The sequence below is a fragment of the Melospiza melodia genome, chromosome 15 (assembly GCF_035770615.1).
Source record: "Melospiza melodia melodia isolate bMelMel2 chromosome 15, bMelMel2.pri, whole genome shotgun sequence".
Taxonomy (NCBI): Eukaryota; Metazoa; Chordata; class Aves; order Passeriformes; family Passerellidae; genus Melospiza; species Melospiza melodia.
The window spans coordinates 19,774,594-19,796,370 of record NC_086208.1 but is presented as its reverse complement, the minus strand read 5'-3'; the positions used below and the strand labels follow the sequence as shown (position 1 = coordinate 19,796,370).

At 57.8% G+C, this 21,777-nt stretch overlaps 2 protein-coding genes across 2 annotated transcripts; both read right to left on the bottom strand.

The window, feature by feature from the left end:
* Window positions 1-2,071: 2,071 nt before the first annotated feature.
* Window positions 2,072-8,963, bottom strand: GLCE (glucuronic acid epimerase). Its single transcript, XM_063170024.1, has 5 exons — window positions 8,895-8,963; window positions 8,280-8,376; window positions 6,670-7,174; window positions 4,954-5,190; window positions 2,072-4,267 (listed from the first exon to the last, which is right to left on the bottom strand). The coding sequence occupies exons 3-5, from the start codon at window positions 7,160-7,162 to the stop codon at window positions 3,243-3,245; spliced, it is 1,755 nt and encodes a 584-aa protein (XP_063026094.1). The 5' UTR covers window positions 7,163-7,174; window positions 8,280-8,376; window positions 8,895-8,963; the 3' UTR covers window positions 2,072-3,242.
* A 1,201-nt stretch (window positions 8,964-10,164) lies between these two features.
* Window positions 10,165-20,268, bottom strand: NOX5 (NADPH oxidase 5). Its single transcript, XM_063170148.1, has 17 exons — window positions 20,149-20,268; window positions 19,731-19,881; window positions 18,115-18,325; window positions 17,831-17,862; window positions 17,538-17,746; window positions 16,907-17,060; window positions 15,801-15,982; window positions 15,187-15,369; window positions 14,440-14,572; window positions 13,818-13,960; window positions 13,276-13,371; window positions 13,021-13,062; window positions 12,552-12,676; window positions 12,123-12,207; window positions 11,787-11,886; window positions 11,522-11,688; window positions 10,165-10,401 (listed from the first exon to the last, which is right to left on the bottom strand). The coding sequence occupies exons 1-17, from the start codon at window positions 20,266-20,268 to the stop codon at window positions 10,270-10,272; spliced, it is 2,265 nt and encodes a 754-aa protein (XP_063026218.1). The 3' UTR covers window positions 10,165-10,269.
* Between the last annotated feature and the right edge of the window lie 1,509 nt (window positions 20,269-21,777).

Sequence of the window (21,777 nt, the reverse complement as noted above, 5' to 3'; positions counted from 1 at the left end):
AAGGGGCTCTGGGGTTCCCTGGAGCTGCATTTCCCTATTCCCAACATTGGGATATTTTTAGTGACCGCTCTGTTAAAATCCTCATTTAACAATTCCCAAAAAATTCCAAACGAGCTGGAATAATTCCCAGCAGGAATCCACCACTTGTGCTCCTTCCCTCAATCACCAAATCCTTAATTAATAGGAAAAAATCCACATTTCCCCACTTTTCCAGAAGAAAACCTCCTTAAAACCACGACACCTCAAAGCCACCATCACAGGAAAAAAAACTTGGATTCCATCTGGAGAATAAAATACTTGGAAAATCCCCAAATAAGGAAAACATCCCAAGGTTTGGTCTTTTTTTTTTTTTTTTTTTCTTAAGATAAAAAAATTTATTTCCCAGTCTTAGAAAGCTTTCCAAGCATTCCCAATATCCCATAGAAACGTAGGAGAACCTCTTCCCGCCAAAAATTCCGGAGGGGCGGAATACAAAACTATCCTGTGCACATTGTGCTTAAAGGAGCGCCCAGCCCGGAGCATCCTGTAAACAAATTATTGCATATTTTCCATCGGGATCCTCGGGAAAATCCCGGGAAATCCAACAAAATCCCAGCCAAGCCACACCCGGGGAGGAGGAGAACGGGAATGAGCGGCTTCCAGGGAATGCAGATCCCAGGGAATGCAGGATCCCAGGGAATGCCGGATCCCAGGGAATGCCGGATCCCAGGGAATGCAGGATCCCAGGGAACGCCCAGATCCCAGGGAATGCAGGATCCCAGGGAACACCCGGATCCCAGGGAATGAGGGATCCCAGGGAATGCCTGGATCCCAGGGAATGCAGGATCCCAGGGAACGCCGGATCCCAGGGAATTCCTGGATCCCAGGGAATGCAGGATCCCAGGGAACGCCGGATCCCAGGGAATTCCTGGATCCCAGGGGGGGTTGTGCTTGTGCTGTTGGGGTGGGGGAGCCACGGAGAGGGGATCCCATGGGAAGAGCCAATGGATCTCTGGGTGAAAATCCGGGATCGGAGCTGATCCGGGTCCCAAAGGTCTCTGGGAGTTTGAAGGCGGAAATGAACAAAGAAATCCTAAATTGGAATGAATTCCAAGAAGTTTTGGGGATCGGCTCCATGGCCAAGGGTCCTCTTCCAATGCACAATGGAATTTAAGGAGTATCAGGAATTCCCCGTGGATTCTCCATGGAATTGCAGCCTCTAGTGGGGATTCTTGGAAGCTCCACCTGTGCTAAGGCCAGCAGAAGGTGATGGAAGGACAGGAGGCACAACCTTGGAATGCTCCATCCCAAACTTCCAGCGGCATCCATGGAGAAAAAAAATCCCATGGGAAGAGCCAATGGATCCCCACAGGAAAATCTGGGATCAAAGCTGATCTTGGTCCCAAAGATCTTTGGGAGCTTGAAGATGGAAAATGAACAAAAAAGATCCCAAACTGGAATGAATTCCATGAAGTTTTGGGCACTGCCAGCATGGTCAAGGATCCTCTTCCAATGCACAACGGAATTTAAGGAATACCAGGAATATCCCCATGGATTCTCCATGGATTTACAGCCTCTGGGGATTCCTGGAAGCTCCACCTGTCTAAGGCCACCAGGTGGAAGGACAAGAGGTGGAACAGGAGGAACAACCTTGGAATGCCCATCCTGCACTTCCAGAGTGGAGAAATCGGCCACATTCCAACCCCACCATCAGCATCAATTCCCAAAAACTCAACCAAGAGGAATTCTGGCCTCTGTAAGGCACCAGCACCATCCTGGAGCAGCACCCAAGGAGGCTCTCTGGGGTTTCCAACTGGGAAAAAGATGGAAGGAACACGTCAGGGGAGGATGGAGCAGATTTTTGGGAAGGAATCCCAGGTTTGGGGTGGGTTTGTGTCTGCTGGGTTTCCATGGGCATGGAAAAATTCCCCTCTGCTACCTTTGGTATTGGAATTTCTCCTCTGCCATCCTTTGGATGGGTGGAATTGACCGGAGCGCGTGGATTAAAGCCGGGAAAAGGTCGCTCTGAGATCGATGAGAAATGAAGGAAAAGCCTCAAAAAATGAAAGCAATGAAAAGATGGAGATGGGTGTTGTCCTTGTGCCCGGGATTTTGGGATTGGGATCAGCTCCACCATGGAATGGGAGCAGTGGGAATTCCCAAAGTCCAACCAGGAGTTCGGGATCAGGCAGCCGGTGGGATCATGGGATCATGGAATGGTTTGGTGGGAAGGACCTTAAAGCTCATCCCATTCCATAGGGACCTTCCACTGTCCCAGGCTGCTCCAAGCTGGCCTTGGACATTCCAGGGGTCCAGAGGCAGCCACAGCTCCCCTGGGAATTCCAGCCCAGGGAGAGCTGGAAAAACCTCTGGGATGGAACTGTTAGAATGCTGGATGGGCTGGAGCAGGAGAAAAATGAAAATTCCCAAATTCTTGTATTTCCTGAGGAACTCCGGATGACCCCCGTGTCCCGCTCAGCAATTCCCAAAAACACCCCCAAAGCTCTGAGGAACCTCCCAGATGGAATTCCAAAATCCCACAGAAGACACAGGGATATCCAATATCCCACAGAAAACACAGAGCTCCAGGAAAAAGGATCCCAGCTCTGAGGGGACACCGGTGACAGGGATAAGGGATCCCAGCTCCAAGGGGACATTGGTGACAGGGATAAGGATCCCAGCTCCATGGGAATTCCAGTGACTGGGATAAGGATCCCAGCTCCAAGGGGACACCAGGATAAGGGGTCCCAGCTCCGAGGGGACACGGGTACTGGTGGCCCGGGGCTGTGTGCTCCAGGCTCCCAGTTGTGCTTCCATGATGCCGGGCACGTGTTTTCCATGAAGAAACCCTCCAGCTCCAGGACCTCCAGGCAGAGAACTGGCAAAATATTCCAACTGCGGATTTTCCATCCCGAAAAAGTGAATCCCTAGGAAACCCCACCCCCCCACTTTAAAGCCACGCTTCGCACTCCCAGGCTCCGAGTGATTCCCGTGGACGGCGCTCATCCCACGGGAGCTGCTCCAACATGGACACAAAATCCCGGTTCAAGAGGCCCTGGACGAGCTCTCCAGGCAGCGACCGCGCCTCCAAGACTTCTATGGCTTCTGCAAACGTTTTTCCTGGAAAAGGAAAAACCGATCCCAACAAAACCCAACCTCGACGCGGGAGAGAGCGTCCCCATCCCAAACCCTCCCCGGAGCAGTTTTAAGGCCCACAATTTTGGGAAGGACCCGTCGGAACCGCGGCAAGGACGGGGAGGAGCTCAGTTGTGCTTGGCCCGCCCTCCCCGCAGGTAGCTCTTCCACCTCTTGACGAACTCCTTGAAGACGGGCGCGTCGTCGATGGAGCCCAGCAGCTGCAGCTGGTTGATGTGCGTGGTGTGGTAGTCCCAGCGCGCCAGGTTGGGCGCCGTGCCCAGCATGAAGTGCCGCAGGTCGTAGATGGTGCCCGAGCCGGTGTCGAAGAGCGGCAGCATGGCCTTGAGCGACTCCATGCCGCGCTCGTAGAGCAGCCGCGCCTCCTTGCCCAGCTTCTCCCCGGCCGTCTCCTTCAGGTCGTAGAGGCCGATCAGGGAGTACATGAAGCCGTTGAGCACGAAGGAGCTGGGCGTGGTGGGGTACTCCTCGTACCAGTCGTGCCGGTTCATGAACACCGCCTTGACCCCGCGCTGCTCCGCCGGCAGCTTGAAGGGCGCCGTGGCCCGCAGCGCCGCGCCCAGGAACGCCGGCTCCTTGGTCAGCTGGTAGGCCCTGACCAGCGTGGACATGGCCTGGCCCTGCGCCATGGCCGAGTACCAGCCCGGATCCAGGGATTTGAAGCCTTCCCCCAGCTTCCTGGTGACCATGATGGGCCAGCCGCCGCGCTCGTCCTGGTTGCGCAGCAGCCAGCGGCTGGCGGCGAAGAAGGCGGCCATGTGGGCCGTGGCCGAGACGGTGACGTTGTCCAGGAAGCCGCGGCCCTTGGCCACCAAGCGCAGCACCCTCTTGGGCATGATCTTGGTCTGCTTCACCGCCTTGGTGTTGGAGAGCCCCACGCCCTTGCGCAGGTCCGTCAGCAGGTCCCGCGTGAGCGTGCTCCAGCTGCTGCGCGCTCCGATGCCGTAGAAGATGTCCCTGTCCCTGAGGGCGATGAGCTGCGTGCTGGACACGTAGTGCACGGTGAAGAGCTGGTTCCTCTCCGTGGTCTCCAGCACCACGGACACGCTGCCGTTGCTCAGCAGCTTCAGGTCGAAGGAGATGATGAAATCCCGGCCGTTGTTGAGCTCCAGGGAGACGCCCTCGGAGCTTTCTGCAAAAGCAACCCCGGAAAAGCCTCGCTCAGCACGGAAAGATTCCCGCTTCCAAAGGATTGGAGCGGATTCCAGAGGCCATCCCCGCTCCCGGGAGGGATTCCAAAGCTTTTAGAGCAGCCCTTCAATAATTCAACGTTTCTGGGCTGTTTCACCTGATTGGAATTGGGAATGAAGGATGAGGAGTGAAAAGGACAGGGAATGGAGGACTGGGAACAAAAAGGATGGAGAATGGAGGATTGGGAATGAAAAAGATGAGGAATGGAGGACTGGGAATGAAGGATAAAGAATGAAAAGGATGGAGAATGGAGAATTGGGAATGAAGGATAAGGAACGAAAGGACTGGGAATGAAGAATTGGGAACAAAGGATTGGGAAGAAAAAGGATGGGGAATAAAAAGGATGGAGAATGAAAAGGATGAAGAGTGAAGAGGACAGGAAATCAAGCATAAAGAATGAAAAGGACTGGGAATGAAGGACTGAGAATGAAGGACTGGATTCAAGGATTGGGAATGAAGGACTAGAAATTAAAAGGGTGGGGAACAAGTGATTGGCAATGAAGGACTGGGAATGAAAAGGACTGGGAATGAAGGACTGGGAACAAAGGACTGGAATCAAGGACTGGGAACAAAGGCCAAACAAAACCCCAGCACCCAACAATTCCCGCTCCCGGCTGCACCACCCACCTGGGCAGGAGAACTGCTTGACGCCGGTGAGCCGGGTCTTGTCCCAGACGGTGGTGAGGGAGCAGCCCTTGGGCACCGTCCATTCCCCGTTCCCGTTCCCGTCCCCGGCCGTCTCGTACACCTCCACGTGCGGCGGCTTCTCCGTCAGGTTCTTGCTGTAGTGGCTCAGCCCGTACTGAGCGATCTGGATGGGGTAGAAGTAGCCCTGAGGGCCCCACTGCGTGGAGAGAGGAACTCCTGCCCGGAAAAAAACATGGGAAAAGCGTTGGAATGAGGGGAAAAGTCCTCCTCTGCACCCTGAAATTCTGGGAGCTCCATCAATGCGGTTGGAGGTTAGAGGGAAGGAGGAGGTTGGGCCCTTTCCCACTAAAAACTGGAATTCCATGGTTTTAGCTGGCAGAGGAATCCCTGATGTGGACTTCCCAACTTTTATGGAATTGTGGAATGGGCTGGGTGCAAGGGAACCTCAATCCAACCCCATTCCCCCCCTACCAAGGGTAGGCCCACTTCCACAAACAGGGTGCTCCAAGCTGGCATTGGACATTGCCGGGATCCAGGGGCAGCCACAGTTTCTCTGGGAATTCCAGCCCAGCCAGGAATTCCTTCCCAAAATCCCATCCATCCCTGCCCTCTGGCAGTGGGAGTCATTCCCTGGGTCCTGTCCCACCCAACTCATCCTTGAGGATCCCAAGGCCAGAGGTGCCACCACTAAACCCCATTCCCACATTCCCACATTCCCAAATCCAGGTCACTTCACACTTCCAACACATTTTAAGGAGGACTTCCAGCAGATTTTCAGGATCCTCCCAATCCCAAAAAACCTGCTACTCTGCTGATGCCCTTGACCATGTCACAGACCTTGCCAGTGCCACCCCCATTCCCACATTCCTACCAGAACATCCAGGTCACTCTGTACTTCCAGCACATTTTAAGGATCATCCCAATCCCAAAAATTGCTGGGAATCCTCTGCTTTCCCAGCAAAACCCACGTTCCACACCACTGATGCACCTGACCTGTCACAGACCTTGACGGTGCCACCCCCATTCCCATCACCAAATCCAGGTCACTTCACACTTCCAGCACATTTTAAGGAGCACATCCAGCACATTTTAAGGAGCACTTTCAGGATACCTTCAGGCTCATCCCAATCTCAAAAATTCCTGGGAATCCTCTGCATCCCACCTTCCACACCACTGATGCTCTCGACCCTACCACCACTCCCCCATTTCCACCAGATCATCCAGGTCACTTTGCACTTCCAGCACATTTTACGAAGCACTTCTAGCACATTTCACAGAGAACTTCCAGGAGATTTTAAGGATCATCCCAACCCCAAAAATTCCCAGGGATGCCCAGGCCCTCACCCTCTACGCCACTGCTGCACTTGACTGTGTCACCACCCCCATTCCCACCAGAACATCCAGGTCACTTCACACTTCCAGCGCATTTTACAAAGCACTTCAAGCACATTTCACAAAGCACTTCCAGGAGATTTCAAGGCTCATCCCAACCCCAAAGATTCTCCACGGGGAACACCCAGTCCCTCACCCTCCATGCCACTGACGCACTTGTCCCTATCACCATTCCTACATTCCCACCAGAGCATCCAGGTCATTTCGCACTTCCAGCACATTTCACAGAGCACTTCCAGCACATTTTACAGAGCACTTCCAGCACACTTTAGGGCTCATCCCAAGCCCAGGGACGTCCCTCACCCTCCACGCCGCTGATGCACTTGACCCTGTCGCGCAGCTCCACGTTGTAGCCCTCGAAGGACATGAAGACGCCGTCGGGCCGGTAGGGCGCGCGCTGCGCGTACACCTTGGAGTAGCTGTGCGAGAACTCGAACCTCTCGCCGCCGTCAGCCTGGGCGATGCGCCCGTACACCTGGAAGTATTTCTCCACCCAGCTGAAGGGCAGGAACACCTCGCTGCCCTCGCGCCGCCCCTTCACCGTCTGCTCCTCGTTGATGACGCAGTCGATCTCCTCGTAGCGCGGCCCCGCCGCCGCTCTCCCGGCGCTTCCCGGGGCCCGGGGGGCGTCCTGGGGCGAGGCCTCCTCGCTGTCGGCAAGGCCGGGGTGCTCCGGGGGGCCCGGGGCGGGCGGGGGGCGATGGGAGCAGCGGGTCCAGAGCAGCAGCGAGAGCAGAGCCAGGAGGGAGCAGAGCACCAGGAGCGCCTTGGAGCTGAGGCGGGCCAGGCAGCGCATGGTGCTGCATTCCTGGGAAAAACAACGGGGAAAAACGGGATCAGGAGAGGGATTTGGGGTGTTCCTGATGGGAATGGTCATGGTGACGGGGCCAGACAGCACACGGTGCTGCATTCCTGGGAAAAACAACGGGGAAAAACGGGATCAGGAGAGGGATTTGGGGTGTGGTCATGGTGACGGGGCCAGGCAGCGCATGGTGCTGCATTCCTGGGAAAAACAACGGGGAAAAACGGGATCAGGAGAGGGATTTGGGAGGTTCCTGATGGGAATGGTCAGCACACAGTCCTGCAGTCCTGGGAAAACAGGGAAAAACAGGGAAAAATGGGATCAGGAGAGGGATTTGGGGGGTTCTGGATGGGAATGGTCATGGTAATGGGGTCAGGCAGTGCACAGTGCTGCATTCCTGGGAAAAACAACAGGGAAAAATGGGATCAGGAGAGGGATTTGGGGTGGTTCTGATGGGAATGGTGCCCAGGCAGTGCATGGTGCTGCAATCTTGGGAAAACACAGAAGAATGGGATCAGAAGGAAATCTGGGATGTTCCAGATGGGAATGGCACTCATGGTGCCTCATTCCTGGGAAAAGCAACAGGAAAAACGGGATCAGGACAGGGATTTGGGGGGTTCTGGATGGGAATGGTCACGGTGACAGGGCCAGGCAGCGCATGGGGCTGGATTCCTGGGAAAACATGGAAAAACATGGAAAAAACATGGAAAAAATGTGGAAAAACACGGAAAAACACAGAAGAACGCGGAAGAACAAGGAAGAACATGCAAGAACATGATCAGGGCAGAGATTTGGGATGTTCCAGATGGGAATGATCAGCACACAGTCCTGCAGTCCTGGGAATACATGGAAAAATGGGATCAGGAGGGAAATCTGGGATGTTCCAGATGGGAATGGCACTCATGGCGGAACATTCCCAGTAAAACCATGGAAAAATGGGATGAGGACATGGATTTGAGCTTTCCTGGATGGGAATGGTGTCCCTGTCCAGGGTCAGTGCCAACATTCCCAGGAATCAGGGAAATCTGGGATCCAAGGCGGGATAGGAATTCCAGGGATCCCAGCAGAGCCGGGAATAAACGGGAATGGGGAAAAGCAGCTCTGCTCTTACCTTAGGGAAAGGGAATTCTGGGAATTCTTGGAATTCTAACGCATCTCGAGCTTCCAGAGGAAAAAATCCCGGGATTTATGGATTCCTCTTGGGATTCCTGCAGGGAAAACCAGGAAAAATGGAGCTGGAGCAGCCCCAGATGGAGCGGTTCCTGGGAAATCCTGGTACTCCCAGGAAACTCCTCCGAATTCCAGGAAAACCCTGACGTTCCCAGGGAAATCCTGGTATTCCCGGGAAACTCCTCTGATTCCCAGGAAACGCTTCAGAATTCCAGGAAAATCCTCAGGGAATCCCAGGAATTCCGGATCCCATATTCCCGAATCCCCGAGCCGCGGTTCCTGCACTCCACATTCCCCCAGCCCATATCCCGTATTCCCGCACGTTCCCAGCCCGCATTCCCGCATTCCCAGCCCGAATTCCCGAATTCCCAAATTCCCACCGCTCCCATTCCCTCATTCCAGGCGCCGGCAGCAACCCCGAGGCGGCCCGAGCACGCCCAGCCCGGGTAACCGCGCTGCCCTCCCTCTCTCCCGCTGCCATGATTCCCACCATTCCCGTCACAGCCATCATTCCCGTTATCCCGGGAATTCCCGGGAATCCCGGCCCGCTCCTCACCTGCGCCCAGGGCCTGGCGGGCGGCGGAACCCCCGCGCGGGGCAGCGGGGGGAGCACGGAGGGGCCGCGCCGGGGCCCCGCCCTCGCGCGTCGCGGCCAATGGGAGCGCTCGGGGGGCGGCGCGAGCGCCGGGCGCCAGCCAATAGGAAAGCGCGGCGCGGCGGTGCCGCCGCCACAACGGCGCCGGGTAGGATAGGGCGGGGTGGGGAGGGGCGGGGATGAGGCGCCGCCGCCCCGGCGGCTCCGGTGGCACCGGGAGCGCTGCGGGGGCCGCTCGCACCCGCGCGGGGCCCCGGCACCGCCGCAGCCCCCGCTGGCACCGGCGCGGCCGGGGGGGAGCGGCGGGAGCGGCCCCGCCCCGGCTTCCCGCGAGAGCGGCGGCGACCAATCAGAAGCGCGCGTTTGAGGGGCGGGGCTTCCGGGCGGAGCGCGCCGCGGATTGGCTGAGCGGTGCCCCGCCCACAGCGTGGTCACGTGGCGGGGCCGCGTGAGGCGGCGGCTTTGATCGCGATAATTAACGGGGATTAATGAATAATTAATGAATAATTAATGAGTAACTGATGAAAGGGACCGGGAGAGCGGCGGGCTGGGCAGGGAGGCTCAGGGAGAGCGGCGGGGGTTGGGGAGCGGCTGCGCCAGGGGAGGTTTGGGAATGTTGGGAAGATTCCCACCTGGAAAATTCCCACCTGGAAAATTCCCACCTGGAAAAGCTCCAGGCACGGAGGAGCTGCCAGGCAGGGCTGGAGTCACATCCCGGAGGGATCGGAACCCTTTGGATGTGGCACCTGGGGACAGCGGTGTGGTTGGAGCCCGGGATCTCCAAGGGCTTTTCCAACAGAAACAATTCCATGATTCCATACAAATGCCTGATCCTCCATCCCTAAAAACCACCTGGCTCGGGATAGACCCAACAGAGCCCGGATGAATGCGGTTCAATCCCAATCCAACCCGAACCCAGGAATTCTGTGCCTTGCCCACCAGGAGCTGCTGCTTTGGAGCGTATCCCAGGCCTTGAAAAGGCTGGAAAATCAGGAATTCCAAGCGTGGAATTGTTATCCATGGCCTCACCAGCTCCTGATTCCTGGAGTCCCTTGATTCACCAGGAAACACAATCCAAATCCAGCACAGATTCCAGGCTGGAGGGAGTAGCATCTCTCATACACTGATTCCCATCCCAGTTTTCCCTTGGTTTTGCCAAGGGGCTGGAATTGCTTCCATGAACCCCAGCATTCCCATCTTTCCCTCAATTATTCCTCAGATCCAAAGGAAATTTTCCCATCTTTTCCCGATTTATTCCCGTGCTTTTCCGAAGGGAGCATTCCCACATTCCCCGCCCCGCTGCCGGCCGCAGATCCCGGTCGGAATTCGGGCTCCCTCAGAAGTTCTCCCGGTGGAAGCGGAAGCCGAAGCGGCGGCAGTGGCCGCGGATGGCCCGGGCCAGCCCCGCGGATCCGCACAGGAACACCGCCACCGCCCCGCGCCGCTCCGCCGCCACCCGCGCGAACACCTGCAAGGGAGCGCGCCGCCATCCGCCCTGCCCTGCCCTGCCCTGCCCGCATCCCCGAGCCCATCCCTGCATCCCTGGGCCTCACACACGGGGCCGTTGGAATGAGGTCACCGCTGGGGTCTCTTCCAACCCAACCCACTCCATGGTTTTCTGATCCCATTCCCCGATCCTCTGGTCCCATTACAGAATCCCATGATCCCATTCCGCAATTCCACAATCTGACCCAGATAAGAGGCTTGGAATGAGATCATCTTCCCATTCCCTCCCAACCCATTCCATGATTCTCTGATCCCATTCCCTGATCCCATTCTCAAGTCTTGGATCTTATTCCATGATCCCATTCCCTGATTCCATGATCCCCTTCCCCAAGTTCTCTGATCCCATTCCCCAAGTTCTCTGATCCCATTCCAGGATTCCATGATCCCATTCCCCAGTTCTCCGATGCAATTCCATGATCTCATTGCTTGATTCTATGATCCCATTCCCCAGTTCCATGATCTCATACCATGATCCCATTCCCCGATTCTCTGATCTCATTCCTCAGTTGTCTGATCGTGTTCCATGATGCCATTCCCCAGTTTTCTGATCCCATTCCCTGCTCCCATTCCCTGATTCCATGATCCCATTCCATGATCCCATTCCCCATTTCCATGATCCCAGTCCCTGATTCCCTGATCCCATTCTGTGATCCCATTCCCCAGTTCTCTGATCCTATTCCATGATCCCATTCCCCCATTCCATGATCCCAGTCCCTGATTGCCTGATCCCATTCTGAGATCCCATTCCCCAGTTCTCTGATCCCATTCCGTGATCCCATTCCATGATCCCATTCCCCCATTCCATGATCCCAGTCCCTGATTCCCTGATCCCATTCCCCAGTTCTCCGATCCTATTTCATGCTCCCATTCCCCGATTCCATGATCCCATTCCATGATCCTATGCCCCAGTTCTCTGATCCCATTCCCTGCTCCCATTCCCCCATCCACGATCCCATTCCCCGATCCCCTACTCCCATTCCCCGATCCACGATCCCATTCCCCGATGCCCTGCTCCCTCCCCCGGCCCCGCTCACCCTCTCCCCGTGCCCACCGTTCCCGTTCCGTGTATCCCGTTCCCGGACCTGGTCCCAGTCGGGGCGGCCGGGCTGGGTGCGGCAGCGCAGCCCGGAGATGGAGTCGCGCTGCTCCCGCGCCGCCAGCAGGTCCAGGGCCAGCTGCAGCCCCAGCGCCTTCACATCGCCCCTGCCCAGCGCCGACGTCATGTACAGGTGCAGCTCCAGGAACCTCCCTGCCGATCCCAGCCGTTCCCACCAGGATCTGCCCCGCTCCAGGGCTTGCATCGGGCTGGGGGTGTTCCCGGGAATGATGCCGGGTTCTCCCGCTCACCTCCCGGCTCCAGCTCCGCCTGCTCCGCCTCCAGCTTGGCCAGGAGGCCCAGGAACCACTGCAGGTGCTGCTGCTCCCGCGTGATCCAGATGAAATCCACCTGGCAGGGCGGGAAAGCCTCGCCTTGGCACCTCACTGGATCCTGCCAGGTGCCAATACCAGATCCCGATACCAGATCCCATCACCAAATCCCTGCACTGGATCCATCACCAGATCCAACCCCCATTCCCAAAGCTCCCAGATTTCAGGGGTGCTCCCAGGCTCTCCACCCCAGACCCTGCAGCCCCATGCCAGGCCAAGCCTGGATCCCACATCCCCTCTTGCTCCCATTCCCACCTTCCGGAGTGTCATCTCCTCATCCCGCCGTTCCTCACTCCAGGAGAAACGGCAGCTGGGGCAGCTCTGCTTCTGCCGCCGGTACCTGTGCAGGAAGCAGCATTTCCTGCTCATTCCTGCCCATTCCTGCTCATTCCTGCCCATTCCTGCTCCCTCCTTCCTTCCCATTTCTGCTCTTTCCTGCCTTTTCCTGCTCCTTCCTTCCCATTCCTGCCCCTTCCCTCCCTGCCTGCCCATGGCCAATCTCCCTCCAGCGCCTTTCCCGTGGCCCAAGTCCCCAAGGAAAACCCTGGCGCCAGGAGAGGCCCCACCTGTGCCCGTGGGAATGAATCCCAAGGACAGAATCCCGAGGATCAAGGGTTGGATGACAGCTCCACCAGGGCCTGCATGCCAAATCCCTGGGGAGTTCCCCGATGCCAGGGGACGCACCGGATCATGATGCTCTGCAGGATGGAGGCGCAGGGGGTGATCCCGATGCCGGCCCCGATGAGAACGGCGTGCTCCGAGGTGAAGATCCGCCGGCTCGGCGTTCCGTAGGGACCGTCCAGGAAGCACTGGGACAGACCCAGCAGTTCCAGGGGCAGATCCAGCACTTCCAGGGGCTGGAGCAGCTCCCGGGCGGAGGAAAAGGGCACAAAGGGGGTCCAGGAATTTGGGATCTTCCTGGGGTTTTGTGGGAGCAAGGAATGGGTGGGAAGGACTGGAGTTTTCTGGCAGGGCAGGGTTTGGATCAGCCTCAGGTGGGATCATCCATGCACAGGGATACAGGGATGGAGCAACTGGGAATGGGGATGGGATGGTGGGAATGGGGATGGGATGGTGGGAACATGGATGGGATGGTGGGAATGCTGATCCCAGCCCATTTCCCTGGATCCAGGGAAGTTGGGAACATCCTCACCTTGACGCTGCAGCTCCGCTGGCTCTCCCCAGGCCCGGTGTCCTGCAGGAGAGGGGAGCAGTGACCATCCCCCCCTTCCCAAGCACTCCCAAAATTCCCTGGATTTGGGCGTTTTCCCACTGGGCTGCGCACACACAATTCCAGCTGTCAATGCTGCAATAATATCCAAGGAATTTCTTCCCAAAGAGGAGATTTTAAGGAGTTTTGTCCCATTTGGGATCCAGTCCCTGTCCCTGGGATGGGGGCAGTGCTCACCCCCTGCTCCGGGTCCTTTCCCGGGAAAGCAGCTCCGGAGGCTCGGAACGCCGTCAGCTCCACGGCTCCATCCCTGCCAGAGGCCACAGAGCCCTCCTGGGAACAAAGGCTGGAATCAGCACTGGGATCACTGCTCCAGGGATCTGCTGGGCCTCCAGCAGAGTCACAGGAATTCCCGTTCCATGGGGCACAAAATCCCGTTAATCGCAAATCCCACCATTCCATCCATCCATCCATCCATCCATCCATCCATCCATCCATCCATCCATCCATCCATCCCAAATCCCATTTCATGGGGCACAAAATCCCATCAGTCCCAAATCCTACCATCCCATCCATCCATCCATCCATCCATCCATCCATCCATCCATCCCATTCCCCGGATCACAAATTCCTATTCCACAGGGCACAAATTCCCGTTCCATGGGACACAAATCCTTCAAGGCTGGACAAGCAGGGAATGCTCATCCCGAGGGATTCCCCAGCTGTGATGATCCCATGGGATCCATCCCTTTGCTCCGATCCCAACCCCACAGTCCCACCTGTTCCCAGTGCCGGCTCCTCCGCTCCCTGCGGCTCTTCCCGGGTGGATTTGGCTCCAGGCCGTGCAATTCCAGCTGCTGGAAGTACTCGTAGAGCTTGGTGGTCCATTGGCCCCGCGCCCGGATGTGCAGCCAGAGGGTTTCTGTGGGGATCAGTCCCAAAATCCTGGAATTCTCTGGATTGGGAAGAACTTCAAACCCAACTCATCCCATGGAAACGCCTTCCATAGCCCGGCTCGCTCCAAGCCCCATCCAAGCTGGAAAAACTTCACCATGGGCATGGAAAACAGATCCTGGGGGTGGGAAACGGATCCCAGGGATGGAAAACTGATCCTGGGGGTGGGAAATGGATCCTGAGGGTGGGAAACATTCCAGGGATGGGAAACAGATCCCAAGGGTGGGAAACAGATCCTGGGGATGGGAAACAGGTCCCAAGGGTGGGAAATGGATCCTGGGTGGGAAAACGGATCCTGAGGATGGAAAACAGATCCCTGGGGTGGCTCACAGATCCTGGGGATGAAAAACAGATCCCAGGGGTGGGAAACAGATCCCAAGGGTAGGAAACAGATCCCAGAAATGTTAAGGGAAAATTCCAGGGGGATTTGCAGGGCGCAGGAGGAACCTGGCTGCTCCGGGGCGCTGCTGATGGAGAAGGGGTGCCACTCGTAGGCGGCGATGGCCGGCACGTTCAGGTACACGTAATCCCCCGGCTGGAAGCGGAAGGATTTCGGCCTCTGGATCACCAGGTGGGTCACCTGCAGGAGAACGGGAGCAGGAGAACTGGGAATGCCCAAAGGATGTCCCCTGCTGGATTCTGTGCAGCGGAAATTCCGGGTTCTGCCCCTCCTGTTGGGTTTGTTCCCCATTCCCTGCCCAGTTTGGGTTGCACTAAATCCCAGTTCAGACTGGGCTCAAATTACAGGATTTGGGGGAAAAATTCTGAGTTCCAGGAGTTTTTGTTCTGCTTCGGCTTTTCCATGAGTTTTCATTTTAAAAAATTGGGGAAAAGGCTTGGAAATAAAGGAATTCCTTTGGCCTCCCTCTGCCACCTCCAGCTTTTCCATGTTTGTTTGTTCCTTCGTTCCCAGAGTGCCAGTAGGAGGTGGCATAGTGGGATTTAGGATAGTGGGATTTGGGATGGGATGGGATGGAATGGGATGGGATGGATGCCCCTCCAAAGGCCAGCAAGTGGGTGGGATTTGGGATAATGGGATGTGGAATGGATGGGATTTGGGATGTGGGATGTTTGGGATGAAGGATGTTTGGGATGTGGAATGATGCTATGTTTGGGATTTTGGATAGATTGGATTTGGGATATTTGGGATGTTTGGGATTTGGGATGTTTGGGATATTTGGGATTTACTCCCACCTTGGAGGGCAGCAGCTTGGCCTCCAGGATGTGCAGATCCCCTGCCCGGCGCCATGCCCAGCCCAGAACCTTCTCCAGCACAAAGAGGGAGCCGGGAATCAGGAACCACTTCCAGAAGTGGGGACCATGCAGGAGCAGCAGGAGCCACACGGGGATGTAGGAGAGGTGGCTCCAGTAAAACACCTGGGAATGGGAGCGTGGATGGGAATGGGAACAGGAATGGGAAGTGCTGGACCCAAATGGTGCTTCCTGTTGGGGCTGTCTGGGTATCCCAGTGGGAAAAGGCAGCCCAAGGGAATCCTGGAATCTCTGGGATTTGGCTTGGAAAGGACCTTAAACCCATCCGGTTCCAATCCCAACGCCTCCCTCTGTCCCACATTGCTCCATGGACACTCCTAGGGATCCAGGGGCACCCGTAGCTTCTCTGGGAATCCCATCCCAATATCCCCGTGGCGCTGGGAAACCGTTCCCTGGGTCCCTTGGGGAAGCAAATCCCAGGAACCCCGAATTGCGAGTGTGGCGTGCCCAGGGCTCCCGCGGGGCAGCACCAGGACGGGCACCCCCTTCCCACCAGGGCACCCCGGCATTCCAGCCGGGAATTCCCATGGGATCACCTCGAAGTGGCCGCCGCGGCGCACGCAGGGGCTGGAGCAGGCGAGCATGGCCAGGAGCAGCGCCAGCAGCGCCAGCCCGCTCTGCGGGGCAGTGCCACCAACGCCACCAACGCCACCGGCGCCCGGCCGCGCCCGCCGCACGTACTCGCCCAGGGCCACCAGCCAGTCCCGCCGTGCCAGCCCTGGGGACACGGGCACGGCTCAGCGCGGCCGTGCCACCCCCGCCGGGAATGCCCCGGGCCTGTCCCGGGGGGGCTGGCACGGGAGGGGCGCAGGAGCGGAGCGGGGAGAGCCCTGGCACCGCTCTGGGATGGGGACTGGGGATACCAGGGTGTGGGGTGCGGGATTTGGGGATGCGGGGTGCCGGGATTTGGGGCTGTGGGGTGCGGGATTTGGGGATGCGGGATTTGGGAATGCGGGGGTGCCAGGATTTGGGGCTGTGGGGTGCGGGATTTGGGGATGCGGGACTGGGATCCCGCTCGGGACCTCGGCTGTGCGGGGGAGCCGCTAGAGGGGGATCACAGCCCGCGGCTGCTGCCCGTGCCCTGCCCGGCCCATGTCCCTGTCCCCACCCGTGCCCTCGCAGTCTCCCCGGCACGGGCACCCCTTCTGCAGGACTTCCCCCTCCCGTCCTTGGGCACCCTTTCCATGGGATCCTGGGACACGGACACCCCTTCCATGGGCTTCCCATCCCCGTGTCACTGACCAGCCTGTGCCAGGTGTGTCCCCTGTCACTGACCCTCCTGTGCCAGGTGTGTCCCCTGTCACTGACCGGCCTGTGCCAGGTGTGTCCCTCTGTCACTGACCCTCCTGTGCCAGGTGTGTCCCCTGTCACTGACCGGCCTGTGCCAGGTGTGTCCCTCTGTCACTGACCCTCCGTACCAGGTGTGTCCCCTGTCACTGACCGGCCTGTGCCAGGTGTGTCCCTCTGTCACTGACCCTCCTGTACCAGGTGTGTCCCTCTGTCACTGACCGGCCTGTGCCAGGTGTGTCCCTCTGTCACTGACCGGCCTGTGCCAGGTGTGTCCCTCTGTCACTGACCCTCCGTACCAGGTGTGTCCCCTGTCACTGACCGGCCTGTGCCAGGTGTGTCCCCTGTCACTGACCGGCCTGTGCCAGGTGTGCCCCCGCGTGCGCGGTCCCCAGGGCCAGCACCAGGTGTCCCACGCGCTCGTGGCCCCGCACGTGCAGCTCCAGCGGGAACAGCTCCGCCAGCGGCGTGGAGCGCAGCCAGGTCAGAGAGCGCCGCAGCATCAGCGCCTGGCGACAGCGACAGGGGACAGGGCAGGGACAGCGGGGACGGGGCAGGGGACGGGGACGGAGGTGAGGGCAGGGTCGGGAGAGAGGGACGGGGACAGGGGGCGAGGGAGGGGACAACAAGAGGGGAGGGGAACAGGGACGGGAGTGAGGGAGGGGACGGGGACAGCGCTGGGGACATGGACGAGCAGCGGGCGAGGAGAGGGGCCAGGGCACCCGGAGATACCCGGGAGCAAATGGAAATGGGAGGCGCTGGGGCAATGGGAAATGCGGGGAGACAATGGGAAATGTTGGGGGATAATGGGAAATTCCAGAGGGAACGGGAAATGTTGGGGGACCTTGGAAAACGCCGGGGACAACAGGAAACTTTGGGCCAGCATCCCTCCTGGCTATCCCGGGACCCTCCCGGCCTTTTCTGCTCCCTCCCCGCCGTGTCCCCTCGGTGTCCCCCGGTGTCCCCCGGTGTCGCGGGGCACTCACGGCCAGCAGGGCGCAGTTGAGGTTGAGGCTCTGCCCGCAGCCCCGGGCCAGCGCCAGGGCCGGGCCGCGCTCCCGGTGCCACAGAGCCCCCAGGGCGAGCAGGAGCGCCGTGGCGGCGACCCAGGCCCCCAGGCAGCACAGCCGGGCCCGCTGATCATCGTGGGGTTCCCGGGAACAGCGGCACATCCCGGGCCGCCGATCCCCGCGGGATTCCCGGGAACAGCAGCACATCCCGGGCCGCCGATCCCCGCGGGATTCCCGGGAACAGCAGCACAGCCAGGGCACAGCAGGGCTGGGACTGGGGGGCTTCAGCCAGCTGGCAGCACTGGGAAAATGGGAATTGGGGTTTGGATGGGAATTTGGGGGTGTTTGGATGGGGAATGGGGAGCTGGAGCAGTACCCAGCCCGGGGTGGTACCCAGCCCTACAGCCAGAGGGGCAGCATCCCTGCATCCATCCCAAAATCCAAACCCTGCCCCATCCCAAACCATCCGTGATCCAACCCCAAACCTCTCCAGCTGCTCCCAGCCCCACTGTGGGCTCCCTGTGGAATCCTTTCCTAGGAGTCCCCTCCCCACCTGATGCTCAGGTTCTCCAGGAGTTCCGGGAACGCTTCCAGCTGCTCCCGGAGCTCCGGGAAGGTGATGGAGCCGCTGTGGTCCCGGTCCAGGGCCTGGAGCAGGGCCTGGCTCAGCGCCCCGAGCCGCTCCTCGGGAAGGGCCAGGGAGCTCTCCCGGAGACACCCCCGGAGCACCACCCGCAGCTCCTCGGCATCGATGGAGCCGCTCCCTGGAAACCGGGACAGTCCCAATATCCCACAGCCCCATGGAGTGACCTCCATCCCGATATCCCACAGCCCTACAGAGTCAACTCCATCCCGATATCCCACAGCCCTACAGAGTCAACTCCATCCCGATATCCCACAGCCCCATGGAGTGACCTCCATCCCGATATCCCACAGCCCCATGGAGTGACTTGCATCCCGATATCCCACAGCCCCATGGAGTCACCTCCATCCCGATATCCCACAGCCCCATGGAGTGACTTGCATCCCGATATCCCACAGCCCCAAGGAGTCACCTCCATCCTGATATCCCACAGCCCCATGGAGTGACTTACATCCCAATATCCCACAGCCCCATGGAGTGACTTACATCCTGATATTCCAGTCCTACAGCCACCTCCATCCCAATATTCCACAGCCCCATGGAGTCGCCTCCATCCCGATATCCCACAGCCCTACAGAGTCACCTCCATCCCGATATCCCACAGCCCCATGGAGTGCCTTACATCCCGATATCCCACAACCCCACGGAGTCACCTCCATCCCGATATCCCACAGCCCCACGGAGTCACCTCCATCCCGATATCCCACAGCCCCATGGAGTAACTTACATCCCAATATCCCACAGCCCCATGGAGTGACTTACATCCTGATATTCCAGTCCTACAGCCACCTCCATCCCAATATTCCACAGCCCCATGGAGTCACCTCCATCCCGATATCCCACAGCCCCATGGAGTGACCTCCATCCCAATATTCCACAGCCCCATGGAGTCACCTCCATCCCAATATTCCACAGCCCCATGGAGTCACCTCCATCCCAATTTTCCAGCCCTAATCCAGGAATTTTCCTCACAGGGAGGAAAATTCCTGGTTGGGTCAGGATCTGCTCCCTGGAGAATTAGATTGATCCCAATATTCCACATTCCTACAGAGTCACCTCCATTCTGATTTTCCACGGTCCTACAGATTTTCCAGTGGAAAATCCTGGATGGGTCAGGATGTGCTCCCAGGAACAAGTGATGGGAAAACGGGAATGGCATCCAGGGGAGGTTCAGGTTGGATATTTGGGAATATTCCTTCATGGAAAGGGTGGCATTGGAAGGGGACTTGGGGGTGGGAACAGTTGGATTCAATCTCCAAGGGCTTTTCCAACCCAAACGATCCCAGAATTTCAGGAAAGCAGGATGGGGAGTTGGGATTGGAGCAGAGCAGATCCTGCTCTCCCTGGCTGATGGGAAATCCTCAGTTGTGACTGATGGAATCCTTGGCTTCCCGCAGGAATTTTCCCATTCCCACACGGAACGAGGGCAGCAGCCTCATCCCAGCCAAAGCCGGATGCTCAGAGCAGACCAAATCCCAAATCTATCCCCGAAAACCCAATGAATCCCATTTTTCTCCTCCTCTCACCATCCACATCGTACACCTGGAAGAGGAATCTGAGCTTTTCGGTGGAATTCCCGCAGAGCAGCCGGCGCAGGGATCCCAGCAGCTCCTCCCGGCTCAGGGAGCCACTCCCGTCGGAATCGAAGAGCGCAAAAAACCTCTCAGCAAAGAAGGACTGCGGGAAAAGCGGGAATGTTCCCCTGGAACTGGGAATGCTCCCATGGAGCAGGGAATCAGGAATGCTCCCATGGAGCAGGGAACTGGAAATGCTCCCATGGAGCAGGGAATGCTCTCCATGGATCAGGGAACTGAGGAATATTCTCCATGGATCAGGGGATTCCCACTGATCTCTCCCCTCTTTCTCATGGATCCCTCCCCTCTTCCCACAGATCCCATTCCCTCTTCCCACGGATCCCGTTCCCTCTTCCCACGGATCCCTGACCTCCTTGACCTGCAGGGCGGATTTGAACTCTTCCAGGCTGATTTCCTTCTCCTTCCCAGCGACATTCCCAAATTTCTTGCTCACCCAGCGCAGCCACTCTGCGTCCGCCGCCGTTCCCATGGTTCCGGAGCGATTCCTAAATCCCAACAATCCCTTTTTGGGATCTCCCAGCCTCGTTCCATGGAGCATCCCAAAGTTGGATCCTGCAAGGATCAGCTGCGTTCCATGGAATCCCAAATCTCCATGGAGCTGCTGAGCCCAGTTCCTGAGATAATCACGGGGTCCATGGGAGCATCCCTGGGGATTCCTTTTACCCAGGAAACCCAAGCAGGGATCATCTCCCATTCCCATTCCCTCCTTCCCCATTCCCATTCCCTCCTTTCCCAGCCCTCCAAAATTCCTCCAATCCCCCACGCTCCATGAAATCCATCAGCACTTCCCAGCATCCCAGATTTCCCCAGGATCCAAAGGAAAATCCAGGTTCCAGGAGCATTTTCCCATCTCTAGCCTCTCCTGTTCACCTCCAACAGGGAGGCTCCAAAGGGAAATCCTGGAAAAGCCCGCAGTGTTCCGGAGGAGAGGGATGGGTCTGGCTGGGATAAATCCCAAATCCCTGCTCCCCATTATCCCTCCCTTCCCAAATCCCTCCCAGCTCCGTGGCCCATCCCAATCCCGCTTTTCCCAGCTGTTGTTTATCCCTCAGCCAAGCCCTGCACTGGACATTCCCTGTCCCATCCATCCCTCGGGAATTGTGTTCCTGCCAAACCCATCTGGAGCCGCCATTCACGGGATGCACTCCGGAATTCCGGCCCGTCGGGAACACACCGGGGATGTCTTCTCCAGCCTCCATCCTTTGATTCCCTCCACAACGAATCCCCCTGGGACGAGGTTGCCATGGGAATGTCAGGAGCAGACCCAGGTACAACTCCCGCATTCCAGAGGCATCCGAGCCCCCGGGTCCCGCTTGGAAAAACCGCCAGGAGCTGCTGGAGCACAGGACTGACCCCAAAAAATTCCAAACACCCCCAGGATCTTGGGATAAACTGGATTAAATCCAGCCCTGTCCTATCCCAAATCCAGCCTTTTCCCCATCCCAAATCCAGCCCTGTCCTATCCCAAATCCAGCCCCGTCCTATCCCAAATCCAGCCTTTTTTCCCATCCCAAATCCAGCCCTGTCCTATCCCAAATCCAGCCCCGTCCTATCCCAAATCCAGCCTTTTTTCCCTATCCCAAATCCAGCCTTTTTCCCCCATCCCAAATCCAGCCCTGTCTTATCCCAAATCCAGCCTTTTCCCTATCCCAAATCCAGCCTTTTTTCCCTATCCCAAATCCAGCCTTTTTTCCCCATCCCAAATCCAGCCTTTTTCCCCCATCCCAAATCCAGCCTTTTTTCCCCATCCCAAACCCAGCCTTTTTCCCCCATCCCAAATCCAGCCTTTTTTCCCTATCCCAAATCCAGCCTTTTTTCCCTATCCCAAATCCAGCCTTTTTCCCCCATCCCAAATCCAGCCTTTTTCCCCCATCCCAAATCCAGCCTTTTCCCTATCCCAAATCCAGCCTTTTTTCCCATCACCAAATCCAGCCTTTTTTCCCATCACCAAATCCAGCCCTGCCCTATCCCAAATCCA

Excerpts from the sequence above, each read along its gene's own strand:
- GLCE (XM_063170024.1), bottom strand. The coding sequence starts at position 7,162 with ATGCGCTGCCTGGCCCGCCTCAGCTCCAAGGCGCTCCTGGTGCTCTGC. Across the intron at positions 5,191-6,669 it reads GTGCATCAGCGGCGTGGAGG|GAGTTCCTCTCTCCACGCAG; the intron begins GTGAGGGACGTC and ends TTTTCCGGGCAG. Across the intron at positions 4,268-4,953 it reads CAAGCAGTTCTCCTGCCCAG|AAAGCTCCGAGGGCGTCTCC; the intron begins GTGGGTGGTGCA and ends TTGCTTTTGCAG.
- NOX5 (XM_063170148.1), bottom strand. The coding sequence starts at position 20,268 with ATGGGAACGGCGGCGGACGCAGAGTGGCTGCGCTGGGTGAGCAAGAAA. Across the intron at positions 14,573-15,186 it reads CCAAGCTGCTGCCCTCCAAG|GTGACCCACCTGGTGATCCA; the intron begins GTGGGAGTAAAT and ends GTTCTCCTGCAG. Across the intron at positions 12,677-13,020 it reads AGCGGAGCTGCAGCGTCAAG|TGCTTCCTGGACGGTCCCTA; the intron begins GTGAGGATGTTC and ends GGTCTGTCCCAG.